We start from the raw sequence: 18,893 nt of genomic DNA, 5'->3' as shown, positions 1-18,893 counted from the left end.
CACCGCTAATCACACAGACGCACCCCGACACTGCTAATCACACAGACGCACCCCGACACCGCTAATCACACAGACGCACGCAGACACCGCTAATCACACAGACGCACGCAGACACCGCTAATCACACAGACGCACGCAGACACCGCTAATTACACAGACGCACCCCGACACCGCTAATCACACAGACGCACGCAGACACCGCTAATCTCACAGACGCACGCAGACACCGCTAATCTCACAGACGCACGCAGACACCGCTAGTCACACAGACGCACGCAGACACCGCTAATCACACAGACGCACGCAGACACCGCTAATCACACAGATGCACCCCGACACCGCTAATCACACAGACGCACCCCGACACCGCTAATCACACAGACGCACCCCGACACCGCTAATCACAGACGCACGCAGACTCCGCTAATCACACAGACGCACCCCGACACCGCTAATCACACAGACGCACCCCGACACCGCTAATCACACAGACGCACCCCGACACCGCTAATCACACAGACGCACCCAGACACCGCTAATCACACAGACGCACCCAGACACCGCTAATCACACAGACGCACCCCGACACCGCTAATCACACAGACGCACCCCGACACCGCTAATCACACAGACGCACCCAGACACCGCTAATCACACAGACGTACCCCGACACCGCTAATCACACAGACATGTATTCATCCAGACGCTGATCTTGTAACCGACCAGATATCTGCCGATGGTGGGACCTCTGTTGCACCCCTGACCATTACCTGCCAATGGTGGGATTGTCGGAGTTTCCACACCAACCGCACTCAAAGTTTCGAAGACAGTCTTTACAGGTGAGGAAACGCGAGCAATCCATACACTGGCTCACAGAGTGAATGCTGCAAATAGGAGGCAGGCCACAGGTTAATACCGTAATGTGTTTATAATGATTCAACCATCACCAGAACCACAGTAACATGTACAGAGTGTACACTGTCTCTCCAATGGGATAAACCCCCATGTCGAGTGATACACTGTCTCTCCACTGGGATCAACCCCCATGTAGAGTGATACACTGTCTCTCCACTGGGAGAACCCCCCATGTAGAGTGATGCACTGTCTCTCCACTAGGACAACCCCCCATGTAGAGTGATACACTGTCTCTCCATTGGGATAAACCCCCATGTAGAGTGATACACTGTCTCTCCATTGGGAGAACCCCCCATGTAGAGTGATACACTGTCTCTCCATTGGGATAAACCTCCATGTAGAGTGATACACTGTCTCTCCATTGGGATAAACCCCCATGTAGAGTGATACACTGTCTCTCCATTGAGATAAACCTCCATGTAGAGTGATACACTGTCTCTCCATTGGGATCAACCCCCATGTAGAGTGATACACTGTCTCTCCACTGGGAGAACCCCCCATGTAGAGTGATGCACTGTCTCTCCACTAGGACAACCCCCCATGTAGAGTGATACACTGTCTCTCCACTGGGAGAACCCCCCATGTAGAGTGATACACTGTCTCTCCATTGGGATAAACCTCCATGTAGAGTGATACACTGTCTCTCCATTGAGATAAACCTCCATGTAGAGTGATACACTGTCTCTCCATTGGGATAAACCTCCATGTAGAGTGATACACTGTCTTTCCACTGGGAGAACCCCCCATGTAGAGTGATGCACTGTCTCTCCACTAGGACAACCCCCCATGTAGAGTGATACACTGTCTCTCCATTGAGATAAACCTCCATGTAGAGTGATACACTGTCTCTCCATTGAGATAAACCCCCATGTAGAGTGATACACTGTCTCACCACTGGTATAAACCCCCATGTAGAGTGATACACTGTCTCTCCATTGGGATAAACCCCCATGCACAGTGATACACTGTCTCTCCACTGGTATAAACCCCCATGCAGAGTGATACACTGTCTCTCCACTGGTATAAACCCCCATGTAGAGTGATACACTGTCTCTCCACTGGTATAAACCCCCATGCAGAGTGATACACTGTCTCTCCACTGGTATAAACCCCCATGTAGAGTGATACACTGTCTCACCACTGGCATAAACCCCCATGCACAGTGATACACTGTCTCACCACTGGTATAAACCCCCATGTAGAGTGATACACTGTCTCTCCATTGGGATAAACCCCCATGCACAGTGATACACTGTCTCTCCACTGGTATAAACCCCCATGCAGAGTGATACACTGTCTCTCCACTGGTATAAACCCCCATGTAGAGTGATACACTGTCTCTCCACTGGTATAAACCCCCATGCAGAGTGATACACTGTCTCTCCACTGGTATAAACCCCCATGTAGAGTGATACACTGTCTCACCACTGGCATAAACCCCCATGCACAGTGATACACTGTCTCACCACTGGTATAAACCCCCATGTAGAGTGATACACTGTCTCTCCGTTGGTATAAACCCCCATGTAGAGTGATACACTGTCTCTCCATTGAGATAAACCCCCATGTAGAGTGATACACTGTCTCTCCGTTGGTATAAACCCCCATGTAGAGTGATACACTGTCTCTCCATTGGGATAAACCTCCATGTAGAGTGATACACTGTCTCTCCATTGAGATAAACCCCCATGTAGAGTGATACACTGTCTCTCCATTGGGATAAACCTCCATGTAGAGTGATACACTGTCTCTCCATTGAGATAAACCCCCATGTAGAGTGATACACTGTCTCTCCATTGGGATAAACCTCCATGTAGAGTGATACACTGTCTCTCCATTGAGATAAACCCCCATGTAGAGTGATACACTGTCTCTCCACTGGGAGAACCCCCCATGTAGAGTGATACACTGTCTCTCCATTGGGATAAACCTCCATGTAGAGTGATACACTGTCTCTCCATTGAGATAAACCTCCATGTAGAGTGATACACTGTCTCTCCACTGGGAGAACCCCCCATGTAGAGTGATACACTGTCTCTCCATTGGGATAAACCTCCATGTAGAGTGATACACTGTCTCTCCATTGAGATAAACCTCCATGTAGAGTGATACACTGTCTCTCCATTGAGATAAACCCCCATGTAGAGTGATACACTGTCTCACCACTGGTATAAACCCCCATGTAGAGTGATACACTGTCTCTCCATTGGGATAAACCCCCATGCACAGTGATACACTGTCTCTCCACTGGTATAAACCCCCATGCAGAGTGATACACTGTCTCTCCACTGGTATAAACCCCCATGTAGAGTGATACACTGTCTCTCCACTGGTATAAACCCCCATGCAGAGTGATACACTGTCTCTCCACTGGTATAAACCCCCATGTAGAGTGATACACTGTCTCACCACTGGCATAAACCCCCATGCACAGTGATACACTGTCTCACCACTGGTATAAACCCCCATGTAGAGTGATACACTGTCTCTCCATTGGGATAAACCCCCATGCACAGTGATACACTGTCTCTCCACTGGTATAAACCCCCATGCAGAGTGATACACTGTCTCTCCACTGGTATAAACCCCCATGTAGAGTGATACACTGTCTCTCCACTGGTATAAACCCCCATGCAGAGTGATACACTGTCTCTCCACTGGTATAAACCCCCATGTAGAGTGATACACTGTCTCACCACTGGCATAAACCCCCATGCACAGTGATACACTGTCTCACCACTGGTATAAACCCCCATGTAGAGTGATACACTGTCTCTCCGTTGGTATAAACCCCCATGTAGAGTGATACACTGTCTCTCCATTGAGATAAACCCCCATGTAGAGTGATACACTGTCTCTCCGTTGGTATAAACCCCCATGTAGAGTGATACACTGTCTCTCCATTGAGATAAACCCCCATGTAGAGTGATACACTGTCTCTCCATTGGTATAAACCCCCATGTAGAGTGATACACTGTCTCTCCATTGAGATAAACCCCTATGTAGAGTGATACACTGTCTCTCCATTGGGATAAACCCCCATGTAGAGTGATACACTGTCTCTCCATTGGGATAAACCCCCATGTAGAGTGATACACTGTCTCTCCACTGGTATAAACCCCCATGTAGAGTGATACACTGTCTCTCCACTGGTATAAACCCCCATGTAGAGTGATACACTGTCTCACCACTGGCATAAACCCCCATGCACAGTGATACACTGTCTCACCACTGGTATAAACCCCCATGTAGAGTGATACACTCACTCTCCACTGGTATAAACCCCCATGTAGAGTGATACACTGTCTCTCCACTGGTATAAACCCCCATGTAGAGTGATACACTGTCTCTCCACTGGTATAAACCCCCATGTAGAGTGATACACTGTCTCTCCATTGGGATAAACCCCCATGTAGAGTGATACACTGTCTCTCCACTGGGATAAACCTACATGTAGAGTGATACACTGTCTCTCCACTAGGACAACCCCCCATGTAGAGTGATACACTGTCTCTCCACTGGTATAAACCCCCATGTAGAGTGATTCACTGTCTCTCAATTGGGATAAACCCCCATGTAGAGTGATACACTGTCTCTCCATTGAGATAAACCTCCATGGAGTGTGATAAACTGTCTCTCCATTGAGATAAACCCCCATGTAGAGTGATATACTGTCTCTCCATTGGGATAAACCCCCATGGAGTGTGATAAACTGTCTCTCCATTGAGATAAACCTCCATGTAGAGTGATACACTGTCCCTCCACTGGCATAAACCCCCATGCACAGTGATACACTGTCTCTCCATTGGTATAAACCCCTATGTAGAGTGATACACTGTCTCGCCACTGGGAGAAACCCCCAAGTAGAGTGATACACTGTCTCGCCACGGGAACTCACCCCGCTGCGATGGAATCTACGATCTGCAGAACCCATCGGGGAACGTGTGCGATCTGTTATCTGAACAGAGATGGTTCGTTCAATGCTCTGGCAGGTGCACTGACCCTGGACGCAAAAGATTGTTTCTCTTTTTCCAACAAAATGTCCCACGAGCAACTGAAAACGAAGAATTCAGCTTGCTGAGGTAAGTAAATCTGGTCGGAACCAGATAAGGTTGTGAGACAGCGCCACCCAAGCCAGACAGCAGGAAGGTTTTGTTTTACAGGTGGGTTGCAGAAAGTGAAGGTGGGATCTAGGAGTGAGTCCTGTGACTTGGAGGAACTGATTAACTAGACCTGGCCGTACAGTGCACAGGGTTGTCACTGAATGGCACAATTAAGGTAATACTGGGAATCTACACCATCAAACCTATTGAGAGAGCTGAGAAGGCTCTGAAGAAGTACGTCGATTTTCCTTTGAAGACCGTACCTATGGAGTGATGCAGCGGATGCTGTGTATATGGACTACATAAAGTGCTTGCTTGAGTCTCATGTTGGAGGCTTGTTACATGAATCACAGAAACCCAGCAGGTCTGTGCCAGTGTTTGAGCTCAACGCGAGCCTCCTCCCACCGTACTTCACCTCACCCGATCTGCACATCCTTCTATTCCTTTCTCCCTCATGTCCTTAAGTTGGCTTCACCTTCAATCTATCTATGCTATTAGCCTCAAGTGCTCCTTGCAGGAGTGAGCTGCACTTTCTCACCACTCTCTGGATCAAGAAGCATCCCCTGAATTCCCTCTTGAATTAATTAGTGCCTATCGTACGTTGGTTCATAAAATTGAGGCTCATGGTTACTGAAGGCAATGTGGAGGCAGGAGTCAGGGGTTAGTTGAGGGACAGAGACACAGCAGTGGTCCACGGACGTTTATTAAGCCGAAGGGGGTGTACAGAATGATGACTCCCCCGCCAAAGGGTCAGTGTTGGGGGGTCATCATTCTTCTCCACATATAGGAATGATCTGCACTTGGGTAGGAGGACAACATCATCAACATTTGCAGAGAGCACATACACTGGGAAGACGAGTAACAAACAGGGAAGAGCAGGGTCAGTGACAGCAGGGCACTGATGGGAGAGACTGTGCAGATAAACAGGAAGAAAAATGGGAGGTGAAATTTCCTGGGAAGATTCCGAAATGGGCGCAGCAGGGAATTAGACCCACACATCAGTAAAAGTGGGAGCACGGGCGATAATGCTGGATCCCGCACCTGGAATACTGGGTGCAGTTTTGGTCTCCACATTTAAGAAAGGATAGACTTGCCCTGGAGGCGGTGCAGCGAAGATTTACCAGATGGGTCCCTGGGATGAGGGGGTTGCCCTGTGATGAGAGGCTGAGTAAATTGGGCCGATATTCTCTGGAGTTCAGAAGAATGAGAGGCGATCTAATTGAGACGCACAGATTCCGAAAGGGCTTGATAAGGTTGAAGCCGAGAGATTATTTCTGCTGGTCGGGGAAATCTAGAACACGGGGCGACACTCTCAGGATAAGGGGCCAATCATTCAGGACTGCAATGAGGAGAAATTACTACACTCAAAAGGTTGTGAAACTTTGGAATTCTCTACCCCAGAGGGTTGTGGATGCTCCATCACTGAATACATTTAAGGCTGAGATTGGTAGATTTTTGGTCACGCAGGGAATCAAGGGGATATGGGGAGCGGGCAGGAAAGCAGAATTGAAGCCCAAGATCAGCCATGATTGTATTGAATGGCGGAGCAGGGCTCGATGGACTGTATGGTCCATTTCTGCTCCAGTTTCTTGTGTCCAATAAAAGCATCTGGGATCCTGGATTTTACAAATAGGGGCTTGGAGTCGCAATGCAGAGAGGTGATGCGAACCCTGTCGTTGTCACTGGTCCAGGGGGCAGTTTGAATATTGAGTCCTTTCTTTCAGATGGATGTCATGGTCGTGGAGAGAGTGCAGAAGAGAGTTAATGAGATGCTGCAAGGGCAAAGCGCGGGGAGGAGGGGGTGGGGGCGGAGGGGGGGGCGAAGAAAGGCTTTAGCATAGGGACTGCAAGGGCCTCACCTGTCATACCAGTCCCGACACTCCCCGGACGGATATTTGGCAAGGTACGAGGCGAAGAGGAAGCAGGTTTGCGTGGACTGACACCAGGCACACTGGCTGGAATTGCTCAGACACTCCTGGCACGATAGCTGCCTGTGAACGGAAACACGAGTCGGTCACCAATGCACCAGGACGAGCGACACTCTGCAACACGAGGCAGCAGCATCGGCGGAGCAGGAAGCAACACCGAGCCCACATACACTTACACCCAAACATTGTAACAGCACTGGGAGGGTCGTCCCTGCACCACCACCTCCCCCCCCCACCCCAGCCCCAGTACCCATCTCCCGCAGCCCCAGGCTCCCTCTGGCCTCGCACCCCCTGGCCCATTAGGCGTTATTTTGCTGGGTTATCTGGGCTGTGTTTCCAACCCTGCTGCTCACTGGTGACAGGGTGTGGAGCAGCTGGCTGGCAAACGGATGCCACCGGACGACCTCCCTCGGCGGATGCACTGGAAATCTCCCTTCCTGTTGATGTTGATCTGCCACTCGCAGTACGGGTCCTGGAAAAGGGACAAGACAAAGTGAGCTGACTGTGGGTGGGTGGGTGGAGCCTCGCACAGTTGCTCAGCGCACTCAGCCGGGTCTCACCGTGCTGCATAACTGGCAGTCTGTATACTCGCCGCATGCCACACAGTTGTCAGGCGACAGGACAAGCTGCATGCTCCTCCCGCACTGGCTGTCGATACCGGACGTCCGCAGGTGGCACGTGCTGGTGTGGGAGCACCAGCCACAGCCCTGGTCGGCGAGGCACGCGAGGCAGGAGCGGTAGGAGTCACAGTCCTCCGATCGGAACGGCTCCAGGAAGTGGAAGGAAATCTCCTGAAAGAAGTAAAAATGAATTCAGTTACAACAATCAGGACCAGCTTCAGAAATTGCAAGCGTGCACGGGCAGACATGCAGGACGCAGGCACACACACACACACACAGATGCACATGCAGAGGCACATTCCCTCCCCACCCAGTCACACTGGCACATCTTCCCAGTTAGCCGGTGGCCAAGCTGCTCCGTGGCTGGGACGGTGCCTGCAGTAATCTTGTACTCACTGATGCGTCAACAATGTTGGACCGCTCCCAGGTCAGTGTCATCTCGCTGGTCTGCCCGTTGCCCGAGTTATTCAGAGAGCCCTCCAGGCAGATGGCGTACTTGTTCCCACGTTCCAGGTTTGGAAAAAGCCGGTCTCCGCTGTTTCTCTGCAGGAGCCGAGTCTCCTTTTCCGGTTGACCAGCCCAGTGTCCGACCTCCTCCTGGCCCGCCGGGAAGAGCACACGGAGATGTTACAGGGCAACCTAGACCTCACCTTGCCCACACATCCCAGACGGACGCCCTCCGCCTCCCATCCCTGTCCTGCCCCCAACCTTCTCACATCCCAGACCCCATCGTCTCCGCTTTACAACGCTCAGCTGCAAGTTGGGAGGCTGCCACTTACCATCTCCAAGCTGTTGGCAGTGCGCCCGATCTTTGCCACAACATACAAACGCTGAAGTTGCACCTTAACCAGGACACTGTCTGAAGGGGCAGGCGAGTCAAACAGAGGGTGAATGAAGCCCTGATACACCAGCACCACATCCATCTCGGTGCTCGGGTTCTGCGTATACGTCGGGCTCCGGTTAATCTCAACCTGTGCAAATGAGAAGGAGAGTGAGAGACAGGCCACTGGATAAAGAGGGACAGCGAGGGGGTGGAGGGAGTGCGAGCGAGGCGTGGGGGGGGGGGAGGGAGTGCGAGCGAGGCGCGGGGGAGGGAGTGCGAGCGAGGCGCGGGGGGGGGGAGGGAGTGCGAGCGAGGCGCGGGGGGGGGAGGGAGTGCGAGCGAGGCGCGGGGGGGGGGAGGGAGTGCGAGCGAGGCGCGGGGGGGGGAGGGAGTGCGAGCGAGGCGCGGGGGGGGAGGGAGTGCGAGCGAGGCGCGGGGGGGGGAGGGAGTGCGAGCGAGGCGGGGGTGGGGAGGGAGTGCGAGCGAGGGGATGGGGGGGGAGGGAGTGCGAGCGAGGCGGGGGGGGAGGGAGTGCGAGCGAGGGGATGGGGGGGAGGGAGTGCGAGCGAGGGGATGGGGGGGAAGGGAGAACGAGCGAGGGGAGAGCGAAATGGGGGAGAGCGAAATGGGGGAGAGCGAAATGGGGGAGAGCGAAATGGGGGAGAGCGAAATGGGGGAGAGCGAAATGGGGGAGAGCGAAATGGGGGAGAGCGAAATGGGGGAGAGCGAAATGGGGGAGAGCGAAATGGGGGAGAGCGAAATGGGGGAGAGCGAAATGGGGGAGAGCGAAATGGGGGAGAGCGAAATGGGGGAGAGCGAAATGGGGGAGAGCGAAATGGGGGAGAGCGAAATGGGGGAGAGCGAAATGGGGGAGAGCGAAATGGGGGAGAGCGAAATGGGGGAGAGCGAAATGGGGGAGAGCGAAATGGGGGAGAGCGAGCAGTGGACTCCCCTGACCTTGTCTGGCTGGGAGTTGTTCCGAGGCTGCATGTACGTCACCAGATGGAGGCCTGGCATGAAGTTTAACCTTTGACATTGCCCCAGCGAGGTAATGAACGTGGTGTCCCTACCCCACCAGCCGTAGGTGCCCGACACTGGCTCCACCTGGCACTTATCCTGATCTAGAGAGAGAGACCACAGGCACCAATTAAACAAATCAGTCGGCCCCAGGCAGGCTGCCCACTGATTCCCCTGGGATCCGAGATCATTTCATGCACTAGTTCAGTGTTGGACGAAGAGATCCCAGATCAGTTTGGTCACTGGCTCACTGCTCTACATAGATTACAGATCAGGATGACAGCCTCTCTTCAATTTGAGGGTATGGTGACCCCACTCCCCTGCTCGTTCCCCATCGCCCGATCGACTTTCCCCCTTCAAGTATTTATCCAATTTCCTTTTGAAAGTTAGGAGTGAGTCTGCTTTCACCTCCCTTTCAGGTCATACACAGAATCGTACAACAGCGACAGCCCTGCAAATCCTTCATCTTCAGATAATTAGCCAATTCCCTTTTGAAAGGCACGACTGAATCTACCTCCAGCACACTCTCAGGGACCGCATTCTAGATTGATTCGCTGCAGAACCATTTCTTCCCCCTCATGCCTTTCGCTCTTTTACCAATCATTTGAAATCAGTGCCCTCTGCTTCACCACCCTTCTGCCAATGGGAACAGCAGCTCCCCGCTTACTCTGTACAGAGACCGCGTGATATTCAACACCTCCATCAAATCTCTTCTCAGCCTTCACTTCTCCAAGGAGAACCAACCCCAGCTTCTCCAATCTGTCCAGGGGAGGCAGTGGCGTGGTGGTATTGTCACTGGACTAGTAACCCAGAGACCCAGGGTATTGCCCTGGGGACATGGGTTCAAATCCCACCACGGCAGAAGATGGAATTTGAATTCAATTAATAAATCTGGAATTCAAAAAAAAAATCTAGTCTAATGATGACCGTGAAACCATTGTCGATTGTTGTAAAAACCCATCTGGTTCACTAATGTCCATTAGCGAAGGAAATCTGCTGTCCTTACCTGGTCTGGCCTACATGTGACTCCAGACCCACAGCAATGTGGTTAACTCTTACATGCCCTCTGAAATGGCCTAGCAAGCCACTCAGTTGTATCCAACCGCTACAAACTCAATAAAACAGAATGAAACCGGACGGACCACCCAGCATCGACCTGGGCACCAGAAACAACAACGGCAAACCCAGCCCTGTCGACCCTGCAAAGTCCTCCTTACTAACATCTGGGGGCTTGTGCCAAAATTGGGAGAGCTGTCCCACAGACTAGTCAAGCAACAGCCTGACATAGTCATACTCACGGAATCATACCTTACAGACAATGTCCCAGACACTGCAATCACTATCCCTGGGTATGTCCTGTCTCACCGGCAGGACAGACCCAGCAGAGGTGGCAGGACAGTGGTATACAGTAGGGAGGGAGTTGCCCTGGGAGTCATCAACATTTACTCCGGATCCCATGAGGTCTCATGGCATCAGGTCAAACATGGACAAGGAAACCTCCTACTGATTACCACCTACCGCCCTCCCTCAGCTGATGACTCAGTACTCCACCATGTTGAACAGCACTTGGAGGAAGCACTGAGGGTGACAAAGGAACAGAATGTACTCTGGCTGGGGGACTTCAATGTCCATCACCAACAGTGGCTCAGCAGCACCACTACTGACCGTGCTGACTGAGTCCGAAAGGACATATCTGCTAGACTGGGTCTGCGGCAGGTGTTGAGGGAACCAATAAGAGGGAAGAACATACTTGACCATGTTCTCACCAATCTGCCTGCCGCAGATGCATCTGTCCATGACAGTTTTGCTAGGAGTGACCACCACACAGTCGTTGCGGAGACGAAGTCCCGCCTTCACATTGAGGATACCCTCCATCGTGTTGTGTGGCACGATCACCGTGCTAAATGGGATAGATTTCAAACAGATCTAGCAATTCAAAACTGGGCATCCATGAGGCGCTGTGGGCCATCAGCATCAGCAGAATTGTACTCAACCACAATCTGTAACCTCATGGCCCGGCGTATCCCCCACTCTACCATTACCATCAAGCCAGGAGACCAACCCTGGTTCAATGAAGAGTGCAGGAGGACATGCCAGGAGCAGCACCAGGCATACCTCAAAATGAGGTGTCAACCTGGTGAAGCTACAACACAGGACTATCTGTGCCTACTCTCAATCATCAGTAAAGTGATGGAAGGTGTCATCAACAGTGCCATCAAGCGGCACTTGCTTAGCAATAATCTGCTCAGTGACGTTCAGTTTGGGTTCCGCCAGGGCCAGTCAGCTACGGACCATATTACAGCCTTGGTTCAAACATGGACAAAAGAGCTGAACTCAAGAGGTGAGGTGAGAGTGACTGCCCTTGACATCAAGGCAGCATTTGACCGAGTATGGCATCAAGGAGCCCTAGCAAAACCGAGGTCAATGGGAATCAGGGGGAAAACCCTCCGCTGGTTGGAGTCATACCTAGCGCAAAGGAAGATGGTTGTGGTTGTTGGAGGTCAATCATCTCAGCTCCAGGACATCACTGCAGGAGTTCCTCAGGGTTGTGTCCTAGGCCCAACCATCTTCAGCTGCTTCATCAAGGACCTTCCTTCAATCATAAGCTCAGAAGTGGGGATGTTCGCGGATGATTGCACAATGTTCAGCACCATTCGTGACTCCTCAGATACTGAAGCAGTCCGTGCAGAAATGCAGCAAGACTGGGACAATATTCAGACTTGGGCTGATAAGTGGCAAGTAACACTTGCGCTACAGAAGTGCCAGGCAATGACCATCTCGAACAACAGAGAATCGAACCATCTCCCATTGACATTCAATGGCATTACCATCGCTGAATCCCCCACTATCAACATCCTAGGGGCTACCATTGACCAGAAACTGAACTGGAGTGGCCATATAAATACCGTGGCTACAAGAGCAGGTCAGAGGCTGGGAATTCTGCAGCGAGTAACTCACCTCCTGACTCCCCAAAGCCTGTCCCACCATCTACAAGGCACAAATCGGGAGTGTGATGGAATACTCTCCACTTGCCTGGATGGGTGCAGCTCCAACAACACTTGAAGTTCGACACCATCCAGGACAAATCAGACCACTTGATTGGCACCCCATCTAAAAACATTCACTCCCTGCACCACTGATGCACAGTGGCAGCAGTGTGCACCATCTACAAGATGCACTGCAGCAATGCACCAAGGCTCCTTCGACAGCACCTTCCAAACCCGCGACCTCTACCAACTAGAAGGACAAGGGCAGCAAATACATGGGAACACCACCACCTGCAAGTTCCCCTCCAAGTCACACACCATCCTGACTTGGAACTATATCGCCGCCGTTCCTTCACTGTCGCTGGGTCAAAATCCTGGAACTCCCTTCCTAACAGCACTGTGGGTGTACCGACCCCACATGGACTGCAGTGGTTCAAGAAGGCAGCTCACCACCACCTTCTCAAGGGCAATTCGGGATGGGCAATAAATGCTGGCCCCAGCCAGCGACGCCCACATCCCATGAATGAATAAAAAACGGAATTCCCTCATCCATGGAACCATTCTCGCAAATCTTTCCTGCACCCTCTCGAATGCATTCACATCCATCCTGAAGTGTGGTGCCCAGAATTGGAGACGATACTCCAGTAGAGGCCAAACAAGTGTTTTATTACAGGTTCATCATCACTTCTTTGCTTTTGTCCTCTATGCCCCTATTGATAAAGCCCAGGATGCTATATGCCTTTTTAACTGCTTTCTCAACCTGCCCTGCCACCTTCAACGATTTGTACACATTTATTGCCAGGTCCCTCTGCTCCTGCACCCCTTTTAGAACTGCATCCTTTATCATGTATTGCCTTTCCTCATTCTTCCTACCAAAGTGCATCACTTTACAATTCTCTGCAATAAATTCCACTTGTCCACCCATTCCACCAGGCTTTGTCCTCTTGTAGTTTATCGCGATCCTCTTCACAGTTCACTATACTTCCAGGTTTTGTGTCTCCTGCAAATATTGAAATTGTGCCCTACACACCCAAGTCTAGGTCATTAATATCGATCAAGAAAAGCAGTGGTCCTAATAACGACCCTGGGGAACGCCACTGTATACCTTCCTCCAGTCCGATAAACAACCGTTCACCACTACTCTCTATTTCCTGTCACGCAGCCGATTTCACATCCATGCAACCACTGTTCACTTTATTCCATGGGCTTCAACTTTGCTGACAAGCCTGTTATGTGGTACTTTATCAAACGCCTTTTGGAAGTCCATATACATCACATCAACCGCATTACCCTCACCAACCCTCTCTGTTATCACATTAAAGAACTCAAGCAAGTTAGCTAAACACAATTTGCCCTGAACAAATCTGTGCTGGCTTTTCGTAATTAATCCACGTTTCTCCAAGTGACTATTAATTTTGTTCCAGATTATGATTTCCAAAATCTTTCCCACAACCGAGGTTAAACTGATTGCTCTGTAGTTGCTTGTCTTGTGAACAAGGGTGTAATATTTACAATTCTCCAGTTCTCTGGCACCACCCCTGTATCCAAGGAGGATTGGAAGATTACGACCAGTGCCTCTGCAATTTCCGCCCTAACTTCCCTCAGTATCCTCAGATGCATCTGGCCTGGTCCTGGATCAATACATTTCCCATCACAACTATTCACTATGTAAAAAACAAAGGTTTCCACATCTCACCTCTGCTTCTTCTGACAATCACCTTCAAACTGTGCCCTCGGGTTACCGAACCCCCCCTGCCACTGCAAACAGTTGCTCCATATTGACTCAATTAAAACCCTTCATGATTTTGAACACCTCAATCAAATCTCCCCTTCACGTTCTCCACTCTAAGGAGAATAACTGCGGCTCTCCTGTCTATCCACAAAACTGGAATCCCTCATTCCTGGTCCCATTCTAAGAACTCTGCCCTGCACCCTCGCCAAGGCTTCCAAATCCTTCCTACAGTGTGGCGTCCAGAGGCGATAATAATACGCAGTTTTGTCTCTCCACGTGGGATAGTGGTAGTGCGAGGGGTGTGCAGCATGGGGGCCGAGCGGCATGGGAGGTATGGAATGGGGCATAGAAAGAAGAGGTGGGACAGGGATAATATAAGAAGGGCGAAAGGAATGGGATGGGTATGGCATGAAAGGCTTGGCACTGGAAGGATGGAATGGCATGGGATGGGAAATCAGGGCAGTAGTTTTACAATGAAGATACTAATTTCACCGCAAAATGTTTTGTGGGTCTCTGCCAGTTACTCATAATACTCCAGCGTTTTATTAAGGCCCTCCGCCCAAGTTCCTTGCTGCATAACCAGATGCCGAGGATCCTTTATGCTTTTTATAAAAAAGCCTTCTCGACGTGCCCTGACACCTTCAAAGATTTGTGCGCACACTGCCCAGGTCTCCCTGTTCCTGCACTCACTGTAAAACGGTACCATTTAGTTCCTAACACCTCTCCTTGTTCTTCCGATCAAAATGCATCATTTTGCACTGCAGTTGGTAAGACTTCACAATAGATTATTAGCAAAACTAAAAGAGCAAAGATTTGGAAGTAACCTTATGATGTGGGCTGATGACTGTTTGCTAGGCAGGAGACAGAGAGTAGGGACACACGGAATACAGACTGATTAGCAGGATTGTGACAGGCGACGTTCCCCAGGGATCGGGACTGGGATCACAGCCCGGCTTTTCGCCGTATATATCAATGAGTCAGATGAAGGAATAGTGAGTTCCAGATTGAAGTCTGTAGCTGACATCAACTTGGGAGGCACAGCAGGTAGCAGACAGAAGCAGGCATTTACAAAGGGACATAAAAGATTAAATGAGTGGACAAAACTGCGGTAGATGGAGCGCAAATGTGGAAAAGTGAGGGGACCCAAGAATCACCCAGTGGAATATTTTCGGAATGGTGACAGATGAGGATCTGTGGAGGCAGAAAAGGGATCTGGGTGATCATGTACACAAATCTCGAAAAGCTAGTAGGCGGGTAGAAAATATAATTAAAAGGGCCAATGGAATGTTGGCCTTTTATCACAAAGGGGCTGGAATATAGCATCAGCTGGGGCTCAGTGTGAGCAGTAACGCTTGCCTCCGAGTCAGAAGGTTCTGCTTCAAGTCCCACTCCAGGACTCATGCACAGAAATCAAGGCTGACACTCCAGTGCAGTACTGAGGGAGCGCCGCACTGTCGGAGGGTCAGTACTGAGGGAGCGCCGCACTGTCGGAGGGTCAGTACTGAGGGAGTGCCGCACTGTCGGAGGGTCAGTACTGAGGGAGCGCCGCACTGTCGGAGGGTCAGTACTGAGGGAGCGCCGCACTGTCGGAGGGTCAGTACTGAGGGAGCGCCGCACTGTCGGAGGGTCAGTACTGAGGGAGCGCCGCACTGTCGGAGGGTCAGTACTGAGGGAGCGCCGCACTGTCGGAGGGTCAGTACTGAGGGAGCGCCGCACTGTCGGAGGGTCAGTACTGAGGGAGCGCCGCACTGTCGGAGGGTCAGTACTGAGGCAGCGCCGCACTGAGGGTCAGTACTGAGGGAGTGCCGCACTATTGGAGGGTCAGTACTGAGGGAGTGCCGCACTATTGGAGGGTCAGTACTGAGGGAGTGCCGCACTATTGGAGGGTCAGTACTGAGGGAGTGCCGCACTATTGGAGGGTCAGTACTGAGGGAGTGCCGCACTATTGGAGGGTCAGTACTGAGGGAGCGCCGCACTATTGGAGGGTCAGTACTGAGGGAACACTGCACTATTGAAGGGGCAGTACTGAGGGAGTGCCGCACTATTGGAGGGTCAGTACTGAGGGAGTGCCGCACTATTGGAGGGTCAGTACTGAGGGAGCACTGCACTATTGAAGGGGCAGTACTGAGGGAGTGCCGCACTATTGGAGGGTCAGTACTGAGGGAGTGCCGCACTATTGGAGGGTCAGTACTGAGGGAGTGCCGCACTATTGGAGGGTCAGTACTGAGGGAGTGCCGCACTATTGGAGGGTCAGTACTGAGGGAACACTGCACTACTGAAGGGGCAGTACTGAGTGAGTGCTGCACTGTCACAGGTGCCGTCTTTCAAATGAAACGTTAAACAGATGCCCCATCTGCCCTCTCACTTGGATGTAAAAGATTTTATGGCACTATCTCAAAGAAGAACAGGGAAGTTCACCCAGCTGTCCTGGCAAATATTTATATCTCAATCAACATCACAAAAACAGATGATTTGATCATTACCATATTCCTGCTCGTGGGATCTTGCTGTGTGTTTGGCTGCTGTGTTTCCTGCCTTACAAGTGACGACACTTCAAAAAAAAACTTCTTCGTTGGCTGAAGGGCCCGATATAAAAGTGCGTTTGTCTTTCATGTACACCGAGGTGGGAGATGTATTTCAGTTACACACAGCCTTAGTCAGACCCCATCTGGAGTTGAGGTAAAGGCCAGCCATGAACTTAAACAGAAAACCTTCTCACTGCCCATGGCCTAAAACACTCCTTCCAGGCGAAACAGTGATTTACATGTACTTCTATCAATTTAGTATATTCAGTGAAAGAAAAAAGGAAACTAGGAAATTGGGAATTAGGGTGATGGTCGAGGGTTGTTTTTGCGAGTGGAAGCCTGTGACCAGTGGTGTTACGCAGGGATTGGTGCTGGGACCCTTGCTGTTTTTAGTGTACATTAGTGATTTAGATGTGAATATAGGAGGTATGATCAGTAAGTTCACAGATGACATGAAAATTGGTGATGTCGCATATAGTGAGGAGGAAAGCCTTAGATTACAGGACGATATAGATGGGCTGGTAAGATGGGCAGAGCTGTGGCAAATGGAATTTAATCCTGAGAAGTGTGAGGTGATGCATTTTGGGAGGACTAACAAGGCAAGGGAATATACAATGGATGGTAGGACCCTAGGAAGTACAGAGGGACCTTGGTGTACTTGTCCATAGATCACTGAAGGCAGCAGCACAGGTCGATAAGGTGGTTAGGAAGGCATATGGGATACTTGCCTTTATTAGCCGAGGCATAGAATATAAGAGCAGGGAGGTTATGATGGAGCTGTATAAAACACTAGTTAGGCCACAGCTGGAGTACTGTGTACAGTTCTGGTCACCACACGATAGGAAGGATGTGATTGCACTGGAGAGGGTGCAGAGGGGATTCACCAGGATGTTGCCTGGACTGGAGCATTTCAGCTATGAAGAGAGACTGGATAGGCTGGGGTTGTTTTCCTTAGTGTGGAGAAGCCTGAGGGGGGAACCTGATTGAGGTATACAAAATTACGAGGGGCATAGATAGGGTAGATAGGAAGAGACTTTTTCTCCTTAGCGGAGGGCTCAATAACCAGGGGGCATGGATGTAAGGTAAGGAGCGGGAGGTTTAGAGGGGAGTTGAGGAAAGATCTTTTCACCCAGAGGGTGGTTAGAATCTGAAACAAACTGCCTGAAGGGGTGGGAGAGGAAGGAATCCTCACAACATTTAAGAAGTATTTAGATGAGCACTTGAAACACCATAGCATACAAGGCTACGGGCCAGGTGTGGGAAAATGGGATTAGATTGGATGGGTGCTTGATGGTCAGCGCAGACGCGTCGGGCCGAAGGGCCTGTTTCTGTGCTGTAAAACTCTATGACTCAAAGAGAGGGCATGAAAGAATATTGACAAGTAAAATCAAGGAGAACCCAAAGATGTTTTATCAATACATTAAGAGTAAGAGGACAACTAAGAAAAGAGCAGGGCCTATAAAAGACAAAAAAGGTAACCTATGTGCAAGGGCGGAAGGTGTGGTCTGGTTCTTAATGAATACCGTGCGCCTGTCTTCACAAAAGTGGGGACGATGCAGACATTATAGTTAAGGAGGAGGAGTGTGAAGTATTGGATGTGATAAACATAAGGAGACAGGAAATATTAGGGGGGCTAGCATCCTTGAAAGTGGAAAAATCACCAGTGCCGAATGAAATGCACCCCAGGCTGTTAAAAGGCAGGGAGGAAACAGTGGAAGGTCTGACCATTATTTTCCTGGATATAGGTGCGGTGCAGGAGGATTGGAAAACTGCTAACATTGTACCTTTGTTTAAAAAGGGAGTGAAGGATAGACTGAATAATTACAGGCCAGTCAGTCTAACCTCAGTCGGGCAAATTATTAGAATCAATCCTGAGAGACAGGATAAACCATCAATTAGAAGGGTACGGATTAATCAAAGACAGTCAGCATGGATCTGTTAAGGGAAGATCGTGTCTGACTAACTTGATTGAATTTTTTGAAGCAGTAACAAGGAGGATTGCAGTTGATGTGGTCTACATGGATTTTAGCAAGGCTTTTGACAAGATCCCACATGGCAGACCGGTGAAAAAAATAAAATCCCATGGGATCCAGGGAAATGCAGCAAGGTGGATACAAAATTGGCTCAGTGGCAGGAAACAAAGGATAATTGTTGACGGGTGTTTTAGCGACTGCAGGGCTGTTTCCAGTGATGTTCCACAGGGCTCCGTACAGGGCCCCCTGCTTTTTGTTGTATATGTTAAC

General features: G+C 50.5%; 1 protein-coding gene across 1 annotated transcript in view; it reads right to left on the bottom strand.

Annotated features, from left to right (window-relative positions):
- Window positions 1-18,893, bottom strand: part of megf8 (multiple EGF-like-domains 8) — a 173,655-nt gene that overhangs the window by 80,920 nt on the left and 73,842 nt on the right. The window contains exons 14-20 of the mRNA XM_068018430.1: window positions 9,347-9,510; window positions 8,346-8,537; window positions 7,963-8,163; window positions 7,507-7,737; window positions 7,300-7,418; window positions 6,878-7,009; window positions 771-884 (exon numbers count right to left, since the gene is read on the bottom strand). Of these exons, the coding sequence (XP_067874531.1) occupies window positions 771-884; window positions 6,878-7,009; window positions 7,300-7,418; window positions 7,507-7,737; window positions 7,963-8,163; window positions 8,346-8,537; window positions 9,347-9,510 (1,153 nt within the window). The remainder of the gene's footprint in view (window positions 1-770; window positions 885-6,877; window positions 7,010-7,299; window positions 7,419-7,506; window positions 7,738-7,962; window positions 8,164-8,345; window positions 8,538-9,346; window positions 9,511-18,893) is intronic.

This window comes from Heterodontus francisci, chromosome 39, assembly GCF_036365525.1.
Source record: "Heterodontus francisci isolate sHetFra1 chromosome 39, sHetFra1.hap1, whole genome shotgun sequence".
Lineage (NCBI taxonomy): Eukaryota > Metazoa > Chordata > Chondrichthyes > Heterodontiformes > Heterodontidae > Heterodontus > Heterodontus francisci.
This window is presented reverse-complemented; position numbering and strand designations above follow the sequence as displayed.